This window comes from Suncus etruscus, chromosome 1 (assembly GCF_024139225.1).
Source record: "Suncus etruscus isolate mSunEtr1 chromosome 1, mSunEtr1.pri.cur, whole genome shotgun sequence".
Lineage (NCBI taxonomy): Eukaryota > Metazoa > Chordata > Mammalia > Eulipotyphla > Soricidae > Suncus > Suncus etruscus.
The window spans coordinates 112,261,307-112,278,806 of record NC_064848.1 but is presented as its reverse complement, the minus strand read 5'-3'; the positions used below and the strand labels follow the sequence as shown (position 1 = coordinate 112,278,806).

General features: G+C 36.6%; 1 protein-coding gene across 1 annotated transcript in view; it reads left to right on the top strand.

Annotated features, from left to right (window-relative positions):
* The window catches only part of RELN (reelin), a 548,597-nt gene that overhangs the window by 440,285 nt on the left and 90,812 nt on the right, over positions 1–17,500 (top strand). The window contains exons 32-38 of the mRNA XM_049783824.1: positions 6,846–7,004; positions 7,186–7,374; positions 8,193–8,466; positions 10,707–10,847; positions 10,948–11,125; positions 15,636–15,720; positions 16,574–16,756. Of these exons, the coding sequence (XP_049639781.1) occupies positions 6,846–7,004; positions 7,186–7,374; positions 8,193–8,466; positions 10,707–10,847; positions 10,948–11,125; positions 15,636–15,720; positions 16,574–16,756 (1,209 nt within the window). The remainder of the gene's footprint in view (positions 1–6,845; positions 7,005–7,185; positions 7,375–8,192; positions 8,467–10,706; positions 10,848–10,947; positions 11,126–15,635; positions 15,721–16,573; positions 16,757–17,500) is intronic.

The window sequence follows — 17,500 nt, the reverse complement described above, 5'->3', positions numbered from 1 at the left end:
GTGGTGTCTGGAAACTTTCCACTCAGTAGTGGATGATAAAATCAGGCCTCTGTAACTAGAGATGTTGGTATTTGCACAGGTCATAAGAAAAAAGTTTTGAGAACATTTTTGTCTTCTATTAACTGAAAAATGTATGCATCTCATATTGGAGCTCATTGATTATGTCCTCAGCTGCTATTACTCTACTGCTGAGTTTTCCATTTTGCATACCAAACTATTTATATAATTTCTTCTTGTAGTTTCCTCACTTCTACTATCACATCTTCTTGTGTTTTATTGGCTGTCCTTTCCTTTTTTATTTAATTTTAGTTTTTTGGGTCATACCTGGTGTTGCTTAGGGCTTAATCCTTGATCTGATATCAGGGATCATTCCTGATAATCATATGGAGGACCATATGGAGTACTGGGAACAGCAGTATGCAAGGTAAGCATCATACACACTGTGCTATCACTCCAGACCCTCCATTGTTTCTTTAAACTCTTTAAACATCTTTAACATTTCCTTTCAAAAGTTGTTACCGGAGTGATAGCACAGTGGTAAGGTGTTTGCCTTGCATGCAGCCAACACAGGATAGGCCCAGTTTAAATTCCAGCATCCCATATGGTCCCCCCAAAAGTCCCTGTCAAAAGTGACTTCTGAGCACAGAGCCAGGAATAGCCCCTGAGTGCTGCCAAGTGTAACCCAAAAACAACAACAACAACAAGTTGTATCAGAGAAGTTATATAGCTGGTTATAACTGGTTGAGTCTTCAGGGCAACTAACCATGGGAGTTCTGTGTTGCTTCCTTATTGTGAGTCTTTCAGTCTTGAGATGTTTCTTTTCTTTTTTTTTTTATAATATCTTTATTTCAGCATTATGGTTACAAACACGATTGTAGTTGAATTTTAATCATAAAAAAAAAATGACCCATCACCAGTGCAACATTCGCATCACCAATGTCCCCCATCGCAATCCTCCCCCACTGCCTGTATTTGAGACAGGCATTCTACTTCTCTCACTCATTAACATTATTATGGTAGTTGTTAGTGTAGTTATTTCTCTAACTGCTCTCACCACTTTTTGTGATGAGCTTCATATCGTGAGCTGGTCCTTCTGGCGAACATGTCTATTGTCTGTGGGCATTATTACAATAGTGTCTTTTAAAAAAAAAAAACCATAGATGAGTGAGACTACTCAGTGTCTATTTCTCTCCTTCTGATTTATTTATTCTGCATAATAGTTTCCATGTCCATCCACGATAGGAACATTTTATGACTTCATCTCTCCTAATGGCTGCATAATATTTTATTGAAAATATGTAGCACAGTTTCTTTAGACATTCATTTGTTAAAGGGCATCTTGGTTGTTTCCAGAGCCTGGCTATTGTGAATAGTGCTGCAATAAATATAGGTGTGAGGAAGGGATTTTTGTATTGTATTCTTGTGTTCCTAGGGTATATCCCTAGGAGTGGAATAGCTGGGTTGAATGGGAGCTCAATTTCCAGTTTTTGGAGGAATCGCCATATCGCTTTTTATAGAGGTTGGACTAGATGGCATTCACACCAGCAGTGGATAAGAGTTCCTTTCTCTCCACATCACTGCCAGCACTGATTGTTCTTGTTCTTTATGATGTGTGCCAGTCTCTGCAACATGAAATGGTACCTCATTGTTGTTTTGATTTGCATCTCCCTGATAATTAGTGATGTGGAGCATTTTTTTCATGTGCCTTTTGGCTATTTGTAGTTCTTTGAGAAATTGTCTGATCATTCTTCTCCCCATTTTTGGATGTTTTTCTTGTTAAGTTCTGTCAGTACTTGTATATATCAGATATTAGCCCCATATATCATGGGTAGTGGGTGAATAGTTTCTCCCATTCTGTGGGTGGCTTTTATATCCTTGTCTCTATTTCCTTTGAGGTGCAGAAACTTCTCAGCTTAATATAGTCCCATCTGTTTATCTCTGCTTCCACTTGTTTGGAAAATGCTGTTTCCTCTTTGAAGATGCCTTTAGTCTCAATGTTATGGAATGTTTTATCTACATGTTGTTCTATAAATATTATGGTTTGGGGTATGATATCAAGGTCTTTTTTTTTTTTTTTTTTTTTTTTTGGTTTTTGGGCCTCACCCAGCGGTGCTCAGGGGTTACTCCTGGCTGTCTGCTCAGAAATAGCTCCTGGCAGGCACGGGGGACCATATGGGACACCGGGATTCAAACCAACCACCTTTGGTCTTGGATCGGCTGCTTGCAAGGCAAACGCCGCTGTGCTATCTCTCTGGGCTCAGATATCAAGGTCTTTAATTCATTTGGATTTGATTTTTGTGCATGGTGCTAGATGGAGGACTTGTTTTGGTTTTTTTGCAAGTGGCTGACCAGTTGTCCCAACACCATTTGTTGAAGGGGCTTTTCTTGCTTTATTTTGCATTTCTTGTCCCTTAGTCAAATATTAAATGATTGTATGTCTGGGGAACATTCACTGGATACTCAGGTCTTTTCCAGTGATCTGAGTGTCTGTCTTTATTCCAATACCATGCTGTTTAAATGACTATAGCTTTGTAATACAATTTAAAGTTGGCTAAAGTGATGCCTCTCATATTCCTTTTCCCAAGGATTGTTTTAGCTATTCGTGGGTGTTTATTGTTCCAAATGAATTTCAGGGGTGTTTGATCCACTTCTTTGAAGAATGTAATGGCTATCTTTTTAGAGGGATTGCATTAAATTTGTACAATGCTTTGGAGAGTATTGCCATTTTAATTATGTTAATCCTCCCAATCCATGAGCAGGATACATGTCTCCATTTCCATGTGTCCTCTTTTATTTCTTGAAGTATTTCTTGAAACAGGGTTTTGTAGTTTTCTTTGTATAGGTCCTTCACTTCTTTAGTTAAGTTGACTCCAAAATATTTGAGTCTATGTGACACTAATATGAATGAGATTGTTTTCTGAATGCCAATTTCTTCTCTATCATTATTCGTTGGCAAGAAGACCATTGATTACTATATGTTAATTTTGTAGTCTGCCACTTTGCTATATGAATCTATTGTTTCTAGAAGCTTTTTGGTAGAGTCTTTAGGGATTTCTAAATATAGTATCATGTCGTCTGCAAGCAGTGAGAGCTTGACTTCTGCCTTTCCTATATGGATGCCCTCGATATCTTTTTCTGCCTAATTGCTATGGCAAGAACTTCCAGCACTGTGTTAAATAGTAGTGATTAAAGAGTGTGCCTTGTCTTGTACCAGATTTTAGAAGGAAGGCTTTCAGTTTATCTCCTTTAAGAATAATATTTGCCATTGGCTTGTGGTAATTGGCCTTGACCATATTGAGAAAAGTTCCTTCCATTCCCATCTTTTTTGTTTGTTTGTTTTGCTTTGTTTTGGGGTCACACCTAGCAGCGCTCAGGTGTTACTCCTGGCTTGAAGCTCAGAAATCACCCCCGGCAGGCTTGGGGGACCATATGGGATGCCGGGATTTGAACCAATGTTCTTCTGCATGCAAGGCAAATGCCTTATCGCTGTGCTATCTCTCCGGCCTCTCCATTCCATTCCCATCTTGATGAGAGTTTTTATCAAGAATCATTGTTGGACCTTATTGAATATTTTCTCTGAATCTATTGATATGATTAGATGATTTTTATTTTTCTCTTTGTTGATATGGTGTATCTTGTTGATAGATTTATGTATGTTAAACCATTTTGTATTCCTGGAATGAATCCTACTTGGTCGTGGTGTATGACATTCTTAATGAGGTTTTAGAACCTATTTGCCATAATTTTGTTGAGGATCTTTGCATTTGTGTTTCATCAGGGATATTGGTCTGTAATTTTCTTTTATTGTAGCATCTCTGTCTGGTTTTGGTATCAGGGTGATGTTAGTTTAGCTTCACAAAACGTATTTGGGAGTGTTTCTGATTCTTCAGTTTTATTGAAGAGCCTGAAAAGGTCTGGTAGTACTTCCTCTAGAAAGAATTCATTAGTGAATTCATCTGGTCCTGGGCTTTTGTTTTGTGGAAGACTTTTGATGACCATTTTAATTTCCTCAGTAGTGTTGGGTCTGTTTACCACTCTAACAGGTGCATATAATCCATTGACATGAAGATTGATAATTGTCATGGTATTTAGCGTCATCTTTGTGTAGAAGTTTGGTGTGTCTGTTGGTATGTCTTGTTTTAAAGTATACCTTTCAGTTTTCTTTCAAGTTTTTTTTGAGTCTGTAAAGTTTCTAAGCTGTTGTTTATCTATGAAGCTATGTATACTTCCTTCAAACCTGCAGTTGAGTCTGGATGGGTGTAGTATTCTAACTGAAGCATTCATTTAGGTGAGTTTTGTCACTATATCCCACTACTACCTTCTGGCCTTAAGGATTTTTTGTGACAGGTCTGCTGTAAATCTTACGGATGCTCCTTTGAATGTAATTTCCCTTTTTGATCTTGCTGCTTTCAGTATTCTATCCTTGTGTGTGGGATTTGTCATTGTAACTAGAATGTGTCTTGGGGTGCTTTTCTTTGAGACTCATTTAGCTAGTATTCTTCGGGCATGCAGGATTTGGTTGCATGCCATCTTCAGCTCGGGAGTTTCTCTGTAATGATGTCCTTGACTGTTGATTCTTTCTGGGGATTTTTTTCCCTGGGTCTCTGGGACTCCAATGATTCTTATAACATTTCTGTTGAATTTATCAAAGACTTCTATTTTTTATCTGTTCACATTCTTTAAGTATTTTTTCATTGTCTGATTATTTGCTTTAAGGGTCTTTTCCAATCTCTTCTGCTTTATGGAGTTGTTCTGAATCTCATCTTCCAGCTCACTGATTCTGTCCTCAGCTGCTATTACTATGTTGGAGAGGCTTTCCCACTGAGTTTTTTATTTTATCTACAGAGTTTTTCAGTACTGTTATTTCAGTTTGGAGTTTTTGATTTCTACCTTTGTGGTCTGTTCAGCTTGATCTTACTTTCTTTGAGTTCTATGAACATCCTCCATATTTTTTTTCTAAACTCCTTATCTGAGAGGTTAACTAGGTAGTTGGCAGTTTTCTAGTCATCAGAGCTGTCATATTCATTCTTTATGCATGATGTTGATCTGCATTGTTTCCCCATTATCACACTTGTAATGTGTTTTTTTTCTACTTGTTATGGTGGGGTTCATGGGCTAAAAGATGCATGTGGCCATGAAGCAAAGCAGAGCTATCACACTCCTCTGGCTCCACGCTTTGTGGTGGGACATCTCACCTCTGAAGAAGTACCCTCGGAATGATGGGTGGTGAGAATCAAAGTCCAGGACACAAGAGAGCAGAGAAAATAAAGTCCAGTATATTTGCCATGTTTCAAAGCACACAGCAGTAATCAGCTCTACCCTTTGTGCGGGACAACTCACCTCTCTGAAGATGTTTCTTGTATGTTGTGTGGCTAGATGACTTGACCATCCTGAGTAATGACCATCTGAGTAACAAATCATGATGCCTCAGTTTCTCAAAACTAAGACTGAGCAAAGCAAAGACTTCTTTTCAATTCCTTTCAACCTAGAATTATAGTATTCTATCCAGCCTATAACATGAAAATTAATTATGAAGTGTTGTATTAAGAGTTTACATTTTCCATAAAATGTTAAAAATATAATAAAGTTCATATAACAAATACAACTTTATCAGGCATAACTTCTGTTAAAACTCAGAAAAGAGTTCCATATAATATCCAGTCATAATTATGAATATCCAGTGCTAATTTAGGATCAATTAGAGATAGGTAATCAAATGGCAAGATACCCTCTGTCTCCCATCAAAAAATAGGTTGGATTCAGGGGCCAGAGCAGTGGCGCAAGCTAGCCTTGTGCACGCTAGCCTAGGACAGACCGTTGTTTGATCCCCCGGCATCTCATATGGTTCCCCCAAGCCAGGAGCTATTTCTGAGCACTTAGCCTGGAGTAACCCCTTAGCGTCACTGGGTGTGGCCAAAAAAATAGGGTGGATTCTCACAATTTTATCATTTTCCTTAAATTCATAATAAAATAAAATGTTTCTAGGAAGGGAATAGGTAGCCTCACAAACTCCTTAAGCATTATAATGTGTAGTCCTCTAGTTCATGTCACACATGAAGAGTGGTGACACAGAATAAAAACAGAGCTAATGCCACAAGGGAGTGCTTTATTCTGTTTGCTATTTAATAACTTGATTTTTGTCTGGCTTCCGTGACTAAAGTCTGCCAATGTGTAAGTTCCCATGTAAATGATCATATGCTTAATAGAATTTCAGAGTAAGTCATGCTTACTGTTGGCAACAACAAGCTCTACTTGATTTTATGCTGAGGGGTTGAGTGACTTCTTCAGAGTGTAGAATAGTAGAAGATTGTAACGTTCATGAAAGGCTCTCAAATTCAACAATAGAATGTAGAGTGGAGTTTTTTTTTATTTTCCCCTAACCAAATATTTCTCACTCATATAAAACTGAGCAGTCTTAAAAGAATTTATGTACTTTTCCCTCCATTTTCTTAGAGTCTGTGCATTAGAAACTATCAAGGGATTAATAAGCCTTCAGATCTGCTCTTTCATTTCCTGGAACTTAAACAAGTGTATCTCTATGCTTTCTGTGACAATGTCATCATTTAAAAAATACTATCCCGGGCCCGGAGAGATAGCACAGCGGCATTTGCCTTGCAAGCAGCCGATCCAGGACCTAAGGTGGTTGGTTCGAATCCTGGTGTCCCATATGGTCCCCCGTGCCTGCCAGGAGCTATTTCTGAGCAGACAGCCAGGAGTAACCCCTGAGCACCGCCGGGTGTGGCCCAAAAACCAAAAAAATAAAAAAAATTATTCCTATCCTTTTTTGTCTAGGAAATCTGTCTGTCTGAGTAATAGGATTTATATCTTTATGTCTTTCAATTTAGGGCTGGTTGTTCAGTATTCAAATGACAATGGGATAGTCTGGCATTTGCTCAGAGAGTTGGATTTTATGTCATTTCTGGAACCACAAATTATATCCATTGACTTACCACGAGAGGCAAAGACACCCGCTACAGCTTTTCGGTGGTGGCAACCCCAACATGGTAAGTTGCTGTTCACCCTAGTTTTGCTGGTAGACTTAAGAACAGATGGCTAAAGTCATGTTTTATTGTTTCTTAATTTGCTGTCATCTTCAATACAATTTGATTTAACTCACAGCCATAAAAATACCTTTACTGCTATATAATGAACCTTCTCTATCTGCCTTTATTCATCTCATTTCAGGAAAGCATTCAGCCCAATGGGCCTTGGATGATGTCCTTATAGGGATGAATGACAGCTCACAAACTGGGTTTCAAGACAAATTTGATGGCTCTATAGATTTGCAAACTAACTGGTATCGAATCCAAGGTGGTCAAGTTGACATAGATTGTCTGTCCATGGATACTGCTCTGATATTCACTGAAAACATAGGTATTTTCCCCCACTGGATATAGAAAGAATATTTGATTAACTAGAAACTACTTTAAGTAAAGCCCCAAGAGAAGATTATCAAATGCAAAACTGAGTGCATAAACATGTCTTAAAAAGTCATCTAATCTGTTATGTCAACTATGTGATGCATTTTCTTTAAATTAAAATATTTAAAAAATAAAAGAGGCATTTATATAACTGTGTTGTAGAGGACACTTGGGAAAGAAATTCTGTTGTCCTCTAAGATAGCTTGATTTACAGTGACAGATTTTAGTAGAACTGTCTTTCTTAGAGCATTATGTAACTAAAGTTTCTCAAAAGCAGGGCAAAAGTTATCTTAATAAATTGCTGTTAATCATTCTCAGAATTACAGGTTTATGATTGTATCAACTTTTCTCATGTAGTGAAACAAGTTGAAAACAAGTGAGCAGGGGCCCGGAGAGATAGCACAATGGTGTTTGCCTTGCAAGCAGCCGATCCAGGACCAAAGGTGGTTGGTTCGAATCCCGGTGTCCCATATAGTCCCCCGTGCCTGCCAGGAGCTATTTCTGAGCAGACAGCCAGTAGTAACCACTGAGCGCCGCCGGGTGTGGCCCAAAAACCAAAAAAAAAAAAAAAAAAAAGAAAACAAGTGAGCAGCCATCCATATTTTTGAGTTTGCTCACCAGATAAAAACTGCATGAGACACCAAAGTCAAAACACACGAGACACTTAAAACGTATTTTTAATTCCTGAAGGAGTTCATTGTATAAACTCAAAAGAAGGGAGGGAGAAAGAGTATAATTATATGCTACACTTACATGTTCCCTTTTTTATAGGAAAACCTCGTTATGCCGAGACCTGGGACTTCCATGTGTCAGCATCGACCTTCTTGCAGTTTGAAATAAGCATGGGGTGTAGCAAACCCTTTAGCAACACCCACAGTGTACAGCTCCAGTATTCTCTGAACAATGGCAGGGACTGGCATCTTGTCACCGAAGAGTGTGTTCCTCCAACTATTGGCTGTCTGCACTACACAGAAAGTTCAATTTACACCTCTGAGAGATTCCAGAGTTGGAAGCGCATCACTGTCTACCTCCCACTCTCTACTATGTGAGAATTGTTATTTGGCAACAAGTCAAAATGTTAGGTTTATGTCCCCTGATTTGAAAATAATTGCAGTTCCACTTGGCAATTCTGTTTCTCTCTAACCATAATTATGCAGGAACTGTGTCAGAGGGGTGGGGAGGGAGGCTTGCGAGGTGCTTTGGGTTGCAATTGTTTTATGTGTTTGGGAGTTCCAAAACTATTTCAAGGATAAGTTTTTCTATTCTTCAGCACTGTGAAGACTTATCCATCAAAATCAGGTTTTCAAACAATTATACAAAGAAGTACTCAATAATTAGATGACATTTAGACACATTCAGCTGAACTGAACTTATCACATATGGGAGAGTCTCCAAGTTTGCATTTTTTTAAATCTCACTATCACAATAAGTTTGTAATTTGGGCTCCTTCTGAATGCTCTAGAATTTTGCATCTTCACCTCTCCAGCATTTAGATCACATTCTAGATATGCATGAAAATGATGTACAGCATATTCCCTCCTTTGTAGCTTAGTCATTAGATACTTTTGAGGTTCTTTATAGAATACTGGAGAGTATTCTATGGGAATTGAGATATCTTAGACATCTATCTGCACATTCCCCTGTGCCCCCCCCCCAATCCTTGCTTCTTCTTTGATCCATTCAGTCTTCAGTTATAGGGAAATTGGCCTCTGCAGAATTTTCACAGTCTCTTTTATTTTCAGGCTTCCTGGCAGATTTAAGCAGTGGCAGACCTACGCGAAAGATTGGAGAGTAGAAAGAGAAAAACCAGGGTGTCAATTCTCCAACTTTTCTGCCTCACCTTGATCTCTATCAAGCAGCAGAAAATGATATAGAAACCAAAGCATTTTTAGAATGAACCTAAGCAACTTCCTGTGAACCACTAGAGCTGGTTTACAGTTCATTTATTCACTTTCTTTAATAAATACTAATCGAATGTCCAAAATATATACAGCATTTGTGGATCTCTAGTACAGAACAAAGGCACTGATGCCAGAGGGCATATATATTACTTATAGCTTATCTACTTGTTATTCATGATAATAGAGGCCATATGGAGAAATATTATTGAAATATGGGAAGCTAGGAGTTTCTATTTGACTCAGTTTGGGAAATTAGAGGGAGAACTCTAGAGAGGTTGCTGTTTGATCTAAATAAATGTACTCTGCTTATTTGCCTGAGAGGGTATTTGTGTTATTGTAAACAGATGAACAATTATAACAACCAAAACTCCAGAGAAAAGAGAAGCATGAGTTGATGGTAGAAATTGGTGTGAGTTGGTGTGAGGGAAGTAAAGGGAAAAATAAGTCCAGAAGGAGGGGCAGGTTAAAAATCATATGTCTCTGTTATCTTAAGCAGATACGCCTGGACATGTACATCTACTGGAAACTATTTGAAGGGTGTTGAGCAGAGATGTTACAAATAAATTTTCCTTTTAGCACCATCACACTGGCAATTGTGTTGAATTGAATAAAAATTGATGTCAGTAAGATAATAGCATTTGAAATATCATTGTTGAAATTTTTTATATTCAAGTAAACTATGCTTCTGATTCTAAAAGAGAGAATAATACCTCCTGCAGTTCCAACTGTCTGGGGAGACAGGACATATCTGAACAAAGGGGTCTTCTAATGGTGGATTCTAGAAAACACTTGAAATTGTAGCATGACGGTGTTTAAATAAAAATAAAAATAAAAAAAAAAGAAAATGTAGCATGAAACCTGAGAATATGACATGAAATCCAAAATGGAAGCCCATCTTTCTAGTTCTCAGCTTTAGGGAGCCAGAACATCAGGAACCAAGCAAGTGGCAGGAATGTGATCAATTCATAATTATCTCAGAAACCATTGAGAGATATTAAAATAGGGACCTCATAGCAAACACTTTCTATGACTACAGCATTTTCTTCATGTTTATCATAGTCCCTCTTTTCTGAATCCTGATTAATAGTAAACATCTAAAAAACACTAAAGTTCTGCGTGTAATTTAAAAGCAGAATAAATGGGTAGTTCAAAATCTGTTTCCCTCTCTTCCAAAGGCATTCAGAGAACTTTGTATGAGAGAAATAGTGAGACTTTTTTAAAAGGCTGTTTCAAGAGAAAACAGTACTTGGTAGGATAAGAAAGCAGGTGAAATGATCGAGAAGTGGTGTTGTAAGAAGTAATTTAGAATAATTAAAGAGAATTGAAAACATATTCTTATGATCTGAAGTTTGTTTGTCAACCTAAGTGTGTTTTCTTGGATTAGATCTCCCAGGACGCGGTTCAGATGGATTCAAACCAACTACACCACAGGAGCTGACTCCTGGGCAATTGATAATGTTGTGCTGGCCTCAGAATGCCCATGGATGTGCTCAGGACGAGGGATTTGTGATGCTGGACACTGTGTGTAAGTTAATGGGACTTTTTCTTTTCATTGCAAGTGCAAAAATAAAAGTGGCTTTTTGAATTTATAAAAACAATGGCTTTCTTCCACTCTTTCTTATTAGGTGTGACCGGGGCTTCGGGGGTGCATCCTGTGTTCCTGTTGTTTCTCTGCCATCAATCCTGAAAGATGATTTTAATGGAAACTTACATCCTGACCTCTGGCCTGAAATGTATGGTGCAGAGAGAGGGAATCTGAATGGAGAAACCATCAAGTCTGGAACATCTCTCATTTTCAAAGGGGTTAGAGAAAGATTCTACTCCTCTACATTCCTTATGAAAGTTCATTGTTCATAGATACATTTCTTTTTTTTTTTTTTTTTGAGTCACACCCGTTTGACGCTCAGGGGTTACACCTGGCTATTCGCTCAGAAATCACCCCTGGCTTGGGGGGACCATATGGGATGCCAGGGGATCGAACTGCTGTCCATCCTACGCTAGCGCTTGCAAGGCAGATACCCTACCTCTAGCGCCACCTTCCCGGCCCCAGATACATTTCTTAATTTGTTCAAATACCATTATAATTAATACTTGGTTCAATGTATGATTTTTCTTCTAATCACTATAATTACATTTTTAATCATTTAGGCATAAAAATTTTCCTCTGCTTTAATATTTAGACCTTTGCTACTTGCTGCTGGAAGATTACTTGTGGGAATGTCACAGTTTCTAGAATTTTGTTTCTTAGATTGTAGCATTTTTATGTTTTTAACTATTTTATTTGTAATTTTAAAGATAATTTTATTAAGTAGCTTTTCCTTTTATCTTTTGTGTTTTTCCTTTTCTTCCAATCAGTAGAAACATTTGATTTGTCTTTCTACAAAAGTCAAACTTTTAAATCATGTTAAATAGCATTTTCAAACATTGTTAGTCTAATTCTGCTTTTCAAGGCTAATCAATTGTGTGAAAGTCTGGACTAAGCTGGCACAACTTCATATATGAAAGCATGCTATATCCTGCCTCTCTCAGCATGGGAAAATTAACTAATTTAGTGTGCAAATGAAAGCTTTACCAAAAATATGCATAGGTTTCTGTGAAACCTTAATGATTAACACCAATTCTTGAAAAATTAGACACCCTGGAAGTTTTCAATTAGAGTTAATAAATGAAGGATATCAGTGAGTCCAGAATTCTTGTCAATTTTGGATAAGAAATAAAAAGAATTATGAACCCAATGAAATTGAGGTAAATACTTCAAACTCTTAGGTCTTTCTTTTTTAAGTCTTAATTTAGACTTTCTAAGTTCTTATATTCACAGCCAGTTTCTGATCTTCCAGTTTCTGGAAGTGGTTGACAAGACCAGAATGTCCTGTGGCTTTTCATGATTCATATATCTAGATCTGATAAATTTCTAAGCAACAGAATTTACCTGAACCCCAAGTCATATCGAAATGGAAGATACATAGCCTTTATATTTTCCTCTTATCTATCCAGATACAAGAGCAGTCAAGCATTGTATGTTTGAGATGTATAATCTGAAATAGGTCATGTAGAAAGATCTCAGTGTGGAAAGAAAGAAAGAAAGAAAGAAAGGAAGGAAGGAAGGAAGGAAGGAAGGAAGGAAGGAAGGAAGGAAGGAAGGAAGGAAGGAAGGAAGGAAGGAAGGAAGGAAGGAAGGAAGGAAGGAAGGAAGGAAGGAAGGAAGGAAGGAAGGAAGGAAGGAAGGAAGGAAGGAAGGAAGGAAGGAAGGAAGAGAAAGAGAGAAAGAAAGAAAGAAAGAAAGAAAGAAAGAAAGAAAGAAAGAAAGAAAGAAAGAAAGAAAGAAAGAAAGAAAGAAAGAAAGAAAGAAAGAAAGAAAGAAAGAAAGGAAGGAAGGAAGAAAGGAAGGAAGGAAGGAAGGAAGGAAGGAAGAAAAAGAAAGAGAAAGAAAGAGAAAGAAAGAAAGAAAGAAAGAAAGAAAGAAAGAAAGAAAGAAGAAAGAAAGAAAGAAAGAAAGAAAGAAAGAAAGAAAGAAAGAAAGAAAGAAAGAAAGAAAGAAAGAAAGAAAGAAAGAAAGAAAGAAAGAAAGAAAGAAAGAAAGAAAGAAAGAAAGAAAGAAAGAAAGAAAGAAAGTAAAAAAAAGAAAGATCTCAGTGAATACTATTTAATCTATTGTACTTTACCAGGAAAAGCATACTTTTGTGAAAAGGGAAATCATTTTTTAATGTTTATTGATTTAGGAGTACTTTAACTATTAAAATAACTTGTGAAATAATTTCTCATATTTAGCAATATGGATTACTGATCCTAAAAAATGAGAAAAGATGCATATACTAAAATACATCTATACACTAAAATGCATGTAAAAGCAGAGCTTGATAGCTCCATGTAATTATTAATTTTAACTGCTGAATTGTAACAAATACTGCAAATATGAAAGAAAGATGTTTACACACAGCATAGTATATCCACATTTTAACAACATAACTTCTTCAAGAGACACTGTAAAATGAATCATTAAATCACTAATTTCATTTGTCTGTAGGAACAATTTTATGCTCTCATTCCAAAAAATCATGAGGAAAGATTAATCTTAATCAGCTTTCTTTATCTAATTGTTAGCAGGGTATTTTTATTAATTTGTTATATCAATACCTACCTGAAATCTTTTTTATAACAATTAGAAGAAACTACATTCCCCATGACTCTCAAATTCCCTGTGGCATCAAGATATTTAAGGTTGCATATTTAAGGGGATAAATGAGAAGACAGAGACATCGAAAAGTAAATTTCAAGTTCTATTTAGGATTTGTAAATAGAGTGGGACCATGAATTATTTGGCATAAAAAATGATGAAACCAGATAGATAATACAAATAGTAAGGCACTTGTCTTGTACACAGCCAACCCAGTTCATCTCTGATATCCCATATAGTTCTCTGAGCCTGCCAGGAGTTATCCCTGAGTGCAGAGTAAAAAGTAGACACTGGGTATCAACTAGTGTAAACACTCCCTCGAAAGAAAAAAAAATTATAGGCTTTAACTTGGAAACCTTCAATCCTGAAAATATGAATCTGCTTAAGTGAAGTTTGGTGATGTATAAATGCATTTTGCTTTTGGGGGATGGTATCAAATAATCCACAAATTATAAATTTAAGAGTTTCTGAATTTTTTATTTTCCCTAAAGTAAAAGTTAATGTAAAAAAAATCACAATTTTATAAATGATAGAGGATAAGTATCTATCTGACCTAGGTGGGTTCAAATCATGCCATCACCACTTAAAATCTATGTACTCTAGCAAGTTGTTATTTCTCTCTAAATTTTGGTTTCCTTATCTGCAGCTTAAGAATAATATATTTCCCTTGGGAGAGCTAGATGCTTTAAAAAAGTACAGTGTCTATTTTAGAACACAGCATGATGTAGACTCTCAATTTATGGTTGCTATTATGAAATCTATTCCATTTAAATTTTTTCTACTACTGAGTATGCTCTATTATAAATGTGGAACAGAAAAGGAAGAATTTGCTTTCTCTAGCTAAAAATCTCATTTTTCACCCCATTGGTTAACAATTAAGAACTCAGTTAGCAGTATCTGCACAATTCTACACCACTAGAGTTGCTCCTTCCAGAAGTCACAACCAGGAATCTAAAAGACCTGCTTAGACCTGCTTAGACCTAAGATATTGGCAGAGTGAACTTCTATTTTGCTAGCTGTCATGCAATCCTGTGTACACAGGAGGAAATAAAAGTCATGTAGGTGTCAATCCCAGGCAACCAAAAATAGTTAATTAGCAGAAAAAATTACTAAAACTAATGTGATCCCTTTCCCTCATTTCTCAACTTCTCTGCATGAACCATTTCAGCCCAGACAAGGAGACTTGCCTTAGTTATGCTTTATTGAATTTGACCAAGTAGGAGGTGGGTGTTGTGTCAGTCTAAATGAGAGCCTCCTGGGGCTGTCAGAGCCAGCAAAAGGGTAGTAGATTCATAAGACTCCTTGAAACCCTGAAAAGTATCTATTAGTTCCTGGCTTTCATCAAGAGCACTTGTTACATGTTCCATCTGTTTCCTCCTTACTCCTCTCACAACATGCTGAGATCAAACAAAGCATTTTTTTAAGTCCTATAGATATGAAATGCTGTTGGTTTTGCTCTACTTTTCTTAAAAAGAAAGAAACAGTACTATCTGATTTAGAGTCACAAAAGTGAAATTGTGCTGCTCAGACATGGGCAATAAAAATCATTAAAAATGGAGAAGCAGGGGCCAGTGGTAAGGCCTTCCTCCTTACCAAATGATTGGCAGGTGTAACTTTCGGAACTCCCAACCATCAAACAAGGCAAACACTGATGATGAGACCCAAGTGACCCCTCAAACAGTGCCATCAGACCTGCCCTTCTAGCCAAATATCACACTGAGTATCTCCAGGACCACAAGCACTGCTGGAGTTGACTCCTATTTTTTTTTTTTTTTTCAAAATAATCAAACCATCTTTCCTTTAAAAGTGAACCAAAAGAAAAAAAAAAGTGAACCAAATATTGGATTTTAGTCATTAATTATTTGTATTCATTCTTTAGGTAATGTGAATGAGCTACATAAAAACCAAAGGAGAACAATTTTGTAAATGAATATTTTTTGGGGGGAGGAGGGGCCACACCTAGCAGTGTTCATGGATTATTCTTAGCTCTGAGCTCAGGAATCACTCCTAGCAGACTCAAGGATCATATGAGAAGCCAGGAATTGAACTGGGGTCTGGATGCATGCAAGGCCAAGATCCTACCTATTGCTCCAGCCCCTGTAAATGAAGATTTCTTAACATGTATATTTTTATTTTTAGGAAGGACTGAGGATGCTTATTTCAAGAGATCTAGACTGTACCAATACTATATATGTCCAGTTTTCCCTTAGATTTATAGCAAAAGGTAAGTCATTTTAGCGGTATTAATTTATTACTCCAAGAAAATTCCTTTTTTACTGTAAGAAAAATTTATAGTAATTTTCTATATTACAAATCATCCAGAATTATGATTAAAAATTACTATAATTCTCTTTCATAAAAATAAATTATTTGAGGCCCATACTTAAGTTTTGGAAAGACTAGCATCTATATAAATACATATTTGTTCAAAAGTGTTCTTCCAGTATGTAAACTCATTTAATAGAAGATAACTTCTGATTTTGTTATAATTTCATATAATTATCATACTAGTTCTATGGTAGTTAAATTTATCAACATGTCTCAATCCTTCACTGTGATATCTCACTATGAGAAATTCAAATTTAAAATTTTAACTTTATGAAGAAATTGGTGTTTTTATTATAGATGTGAACTCTCAAAAGACAGTTCTTTGCCATTTTACTGTTTATAGTAATCACATAGCTTTCTTGACAAATAATGCCATTTAAATGTAATGGCTTTTAAAGTAAATTTTTGTACGTATCATAAAATGAAAATACCTGACTTCTTGTAAAATTATGATGCTTGTAAAATAAATGTTTTGATGCAATATTTTATAAAATGCAAAATGTCATATATTTATATCTAGGATTATGGTTGTTTGAAATTTTAAGGTTTGGGGTATGTGTTGAGATATACTCAAACAGAAAGCCCTATTTGTCACAATTTTTAAGTTTTCTCTGAAACATTTGGGCTGTTAGCACTCTATGAGAATAGAAGTTTACTTATGCATTGATATCAAAAGTATAGTCTAAGAGCATACCTTGTAACCATTTTTTATCACAACACATTTTTATATGTGTAATCTTTTTTTCTAGGTACTCCAGACAGGTCTCACTCTATTCTATTACAATTCTCCATCAACGGGGGAATCACTTGGCACCTAATGGATGAATTTTACTTCCCTCAAACAACCAGCATACTTTTCATTAATGTTCCCTTGTCCTACACTGCCCAAACCAACGCTACAAGATTCAGACTCTGGCAGCCATATAATAATGGTAAAAGACACATGTTCGAATTGAACTGATCACGGAATACAAATGTGTTTGTTTCTAAGAGTAGAAGTGTTTGTCACTTTTGTGACTTAACTATCCACACATACCTTCAGTGTGCTTCACTTTTGATAAATCTAAATAAGTATTTAACTTTTTTGTTTTGTTTTTGGGCCACACCCAGTGATGTGCTGGGGTTACTCCTGGCTATGCGCTCAGAAATCGCTCCTGGTTTGGGGGATTATATGGGATGCCGTGGTTCTAACTGAGGTCCGTTCTGGATCAGCCATGTGAAAGGCAAACGCCCTACTGCTGTGCCTTCGCTTCGGTACTGAGTATTTAACTTTTTATATCTTTATCTTCACTCCGTACTTGACTCATAAGTACTGTTGACAACGTAGATAAAATTGAGTTTTCTCAGAGAGCTAAAGATTTAAAAAATTAACACAACATTACCATTAGGCACCAGCAGTTGTAATTTTTGCTGAATTCTTTTAGGAATACATAGTTCTTCTGAGTGTGATATTTCATTAGGGAGAAAGAACAACATAATAGCCATCACAAAGTGAAAGGAACTTACATTAGGGAACAATGCCTTGGGTAGAATATTCTTATCACATGCTTGCTTCAGTGATAAGTTATAGTAAATATATAATTTAATATCATTTTCAAGTGGTTACATGTTGAATAACAGGCCCGGATGGGGCTGGATGGTGATGGATGGAGGGTGAGACCTTTCTCCTCCAGCCC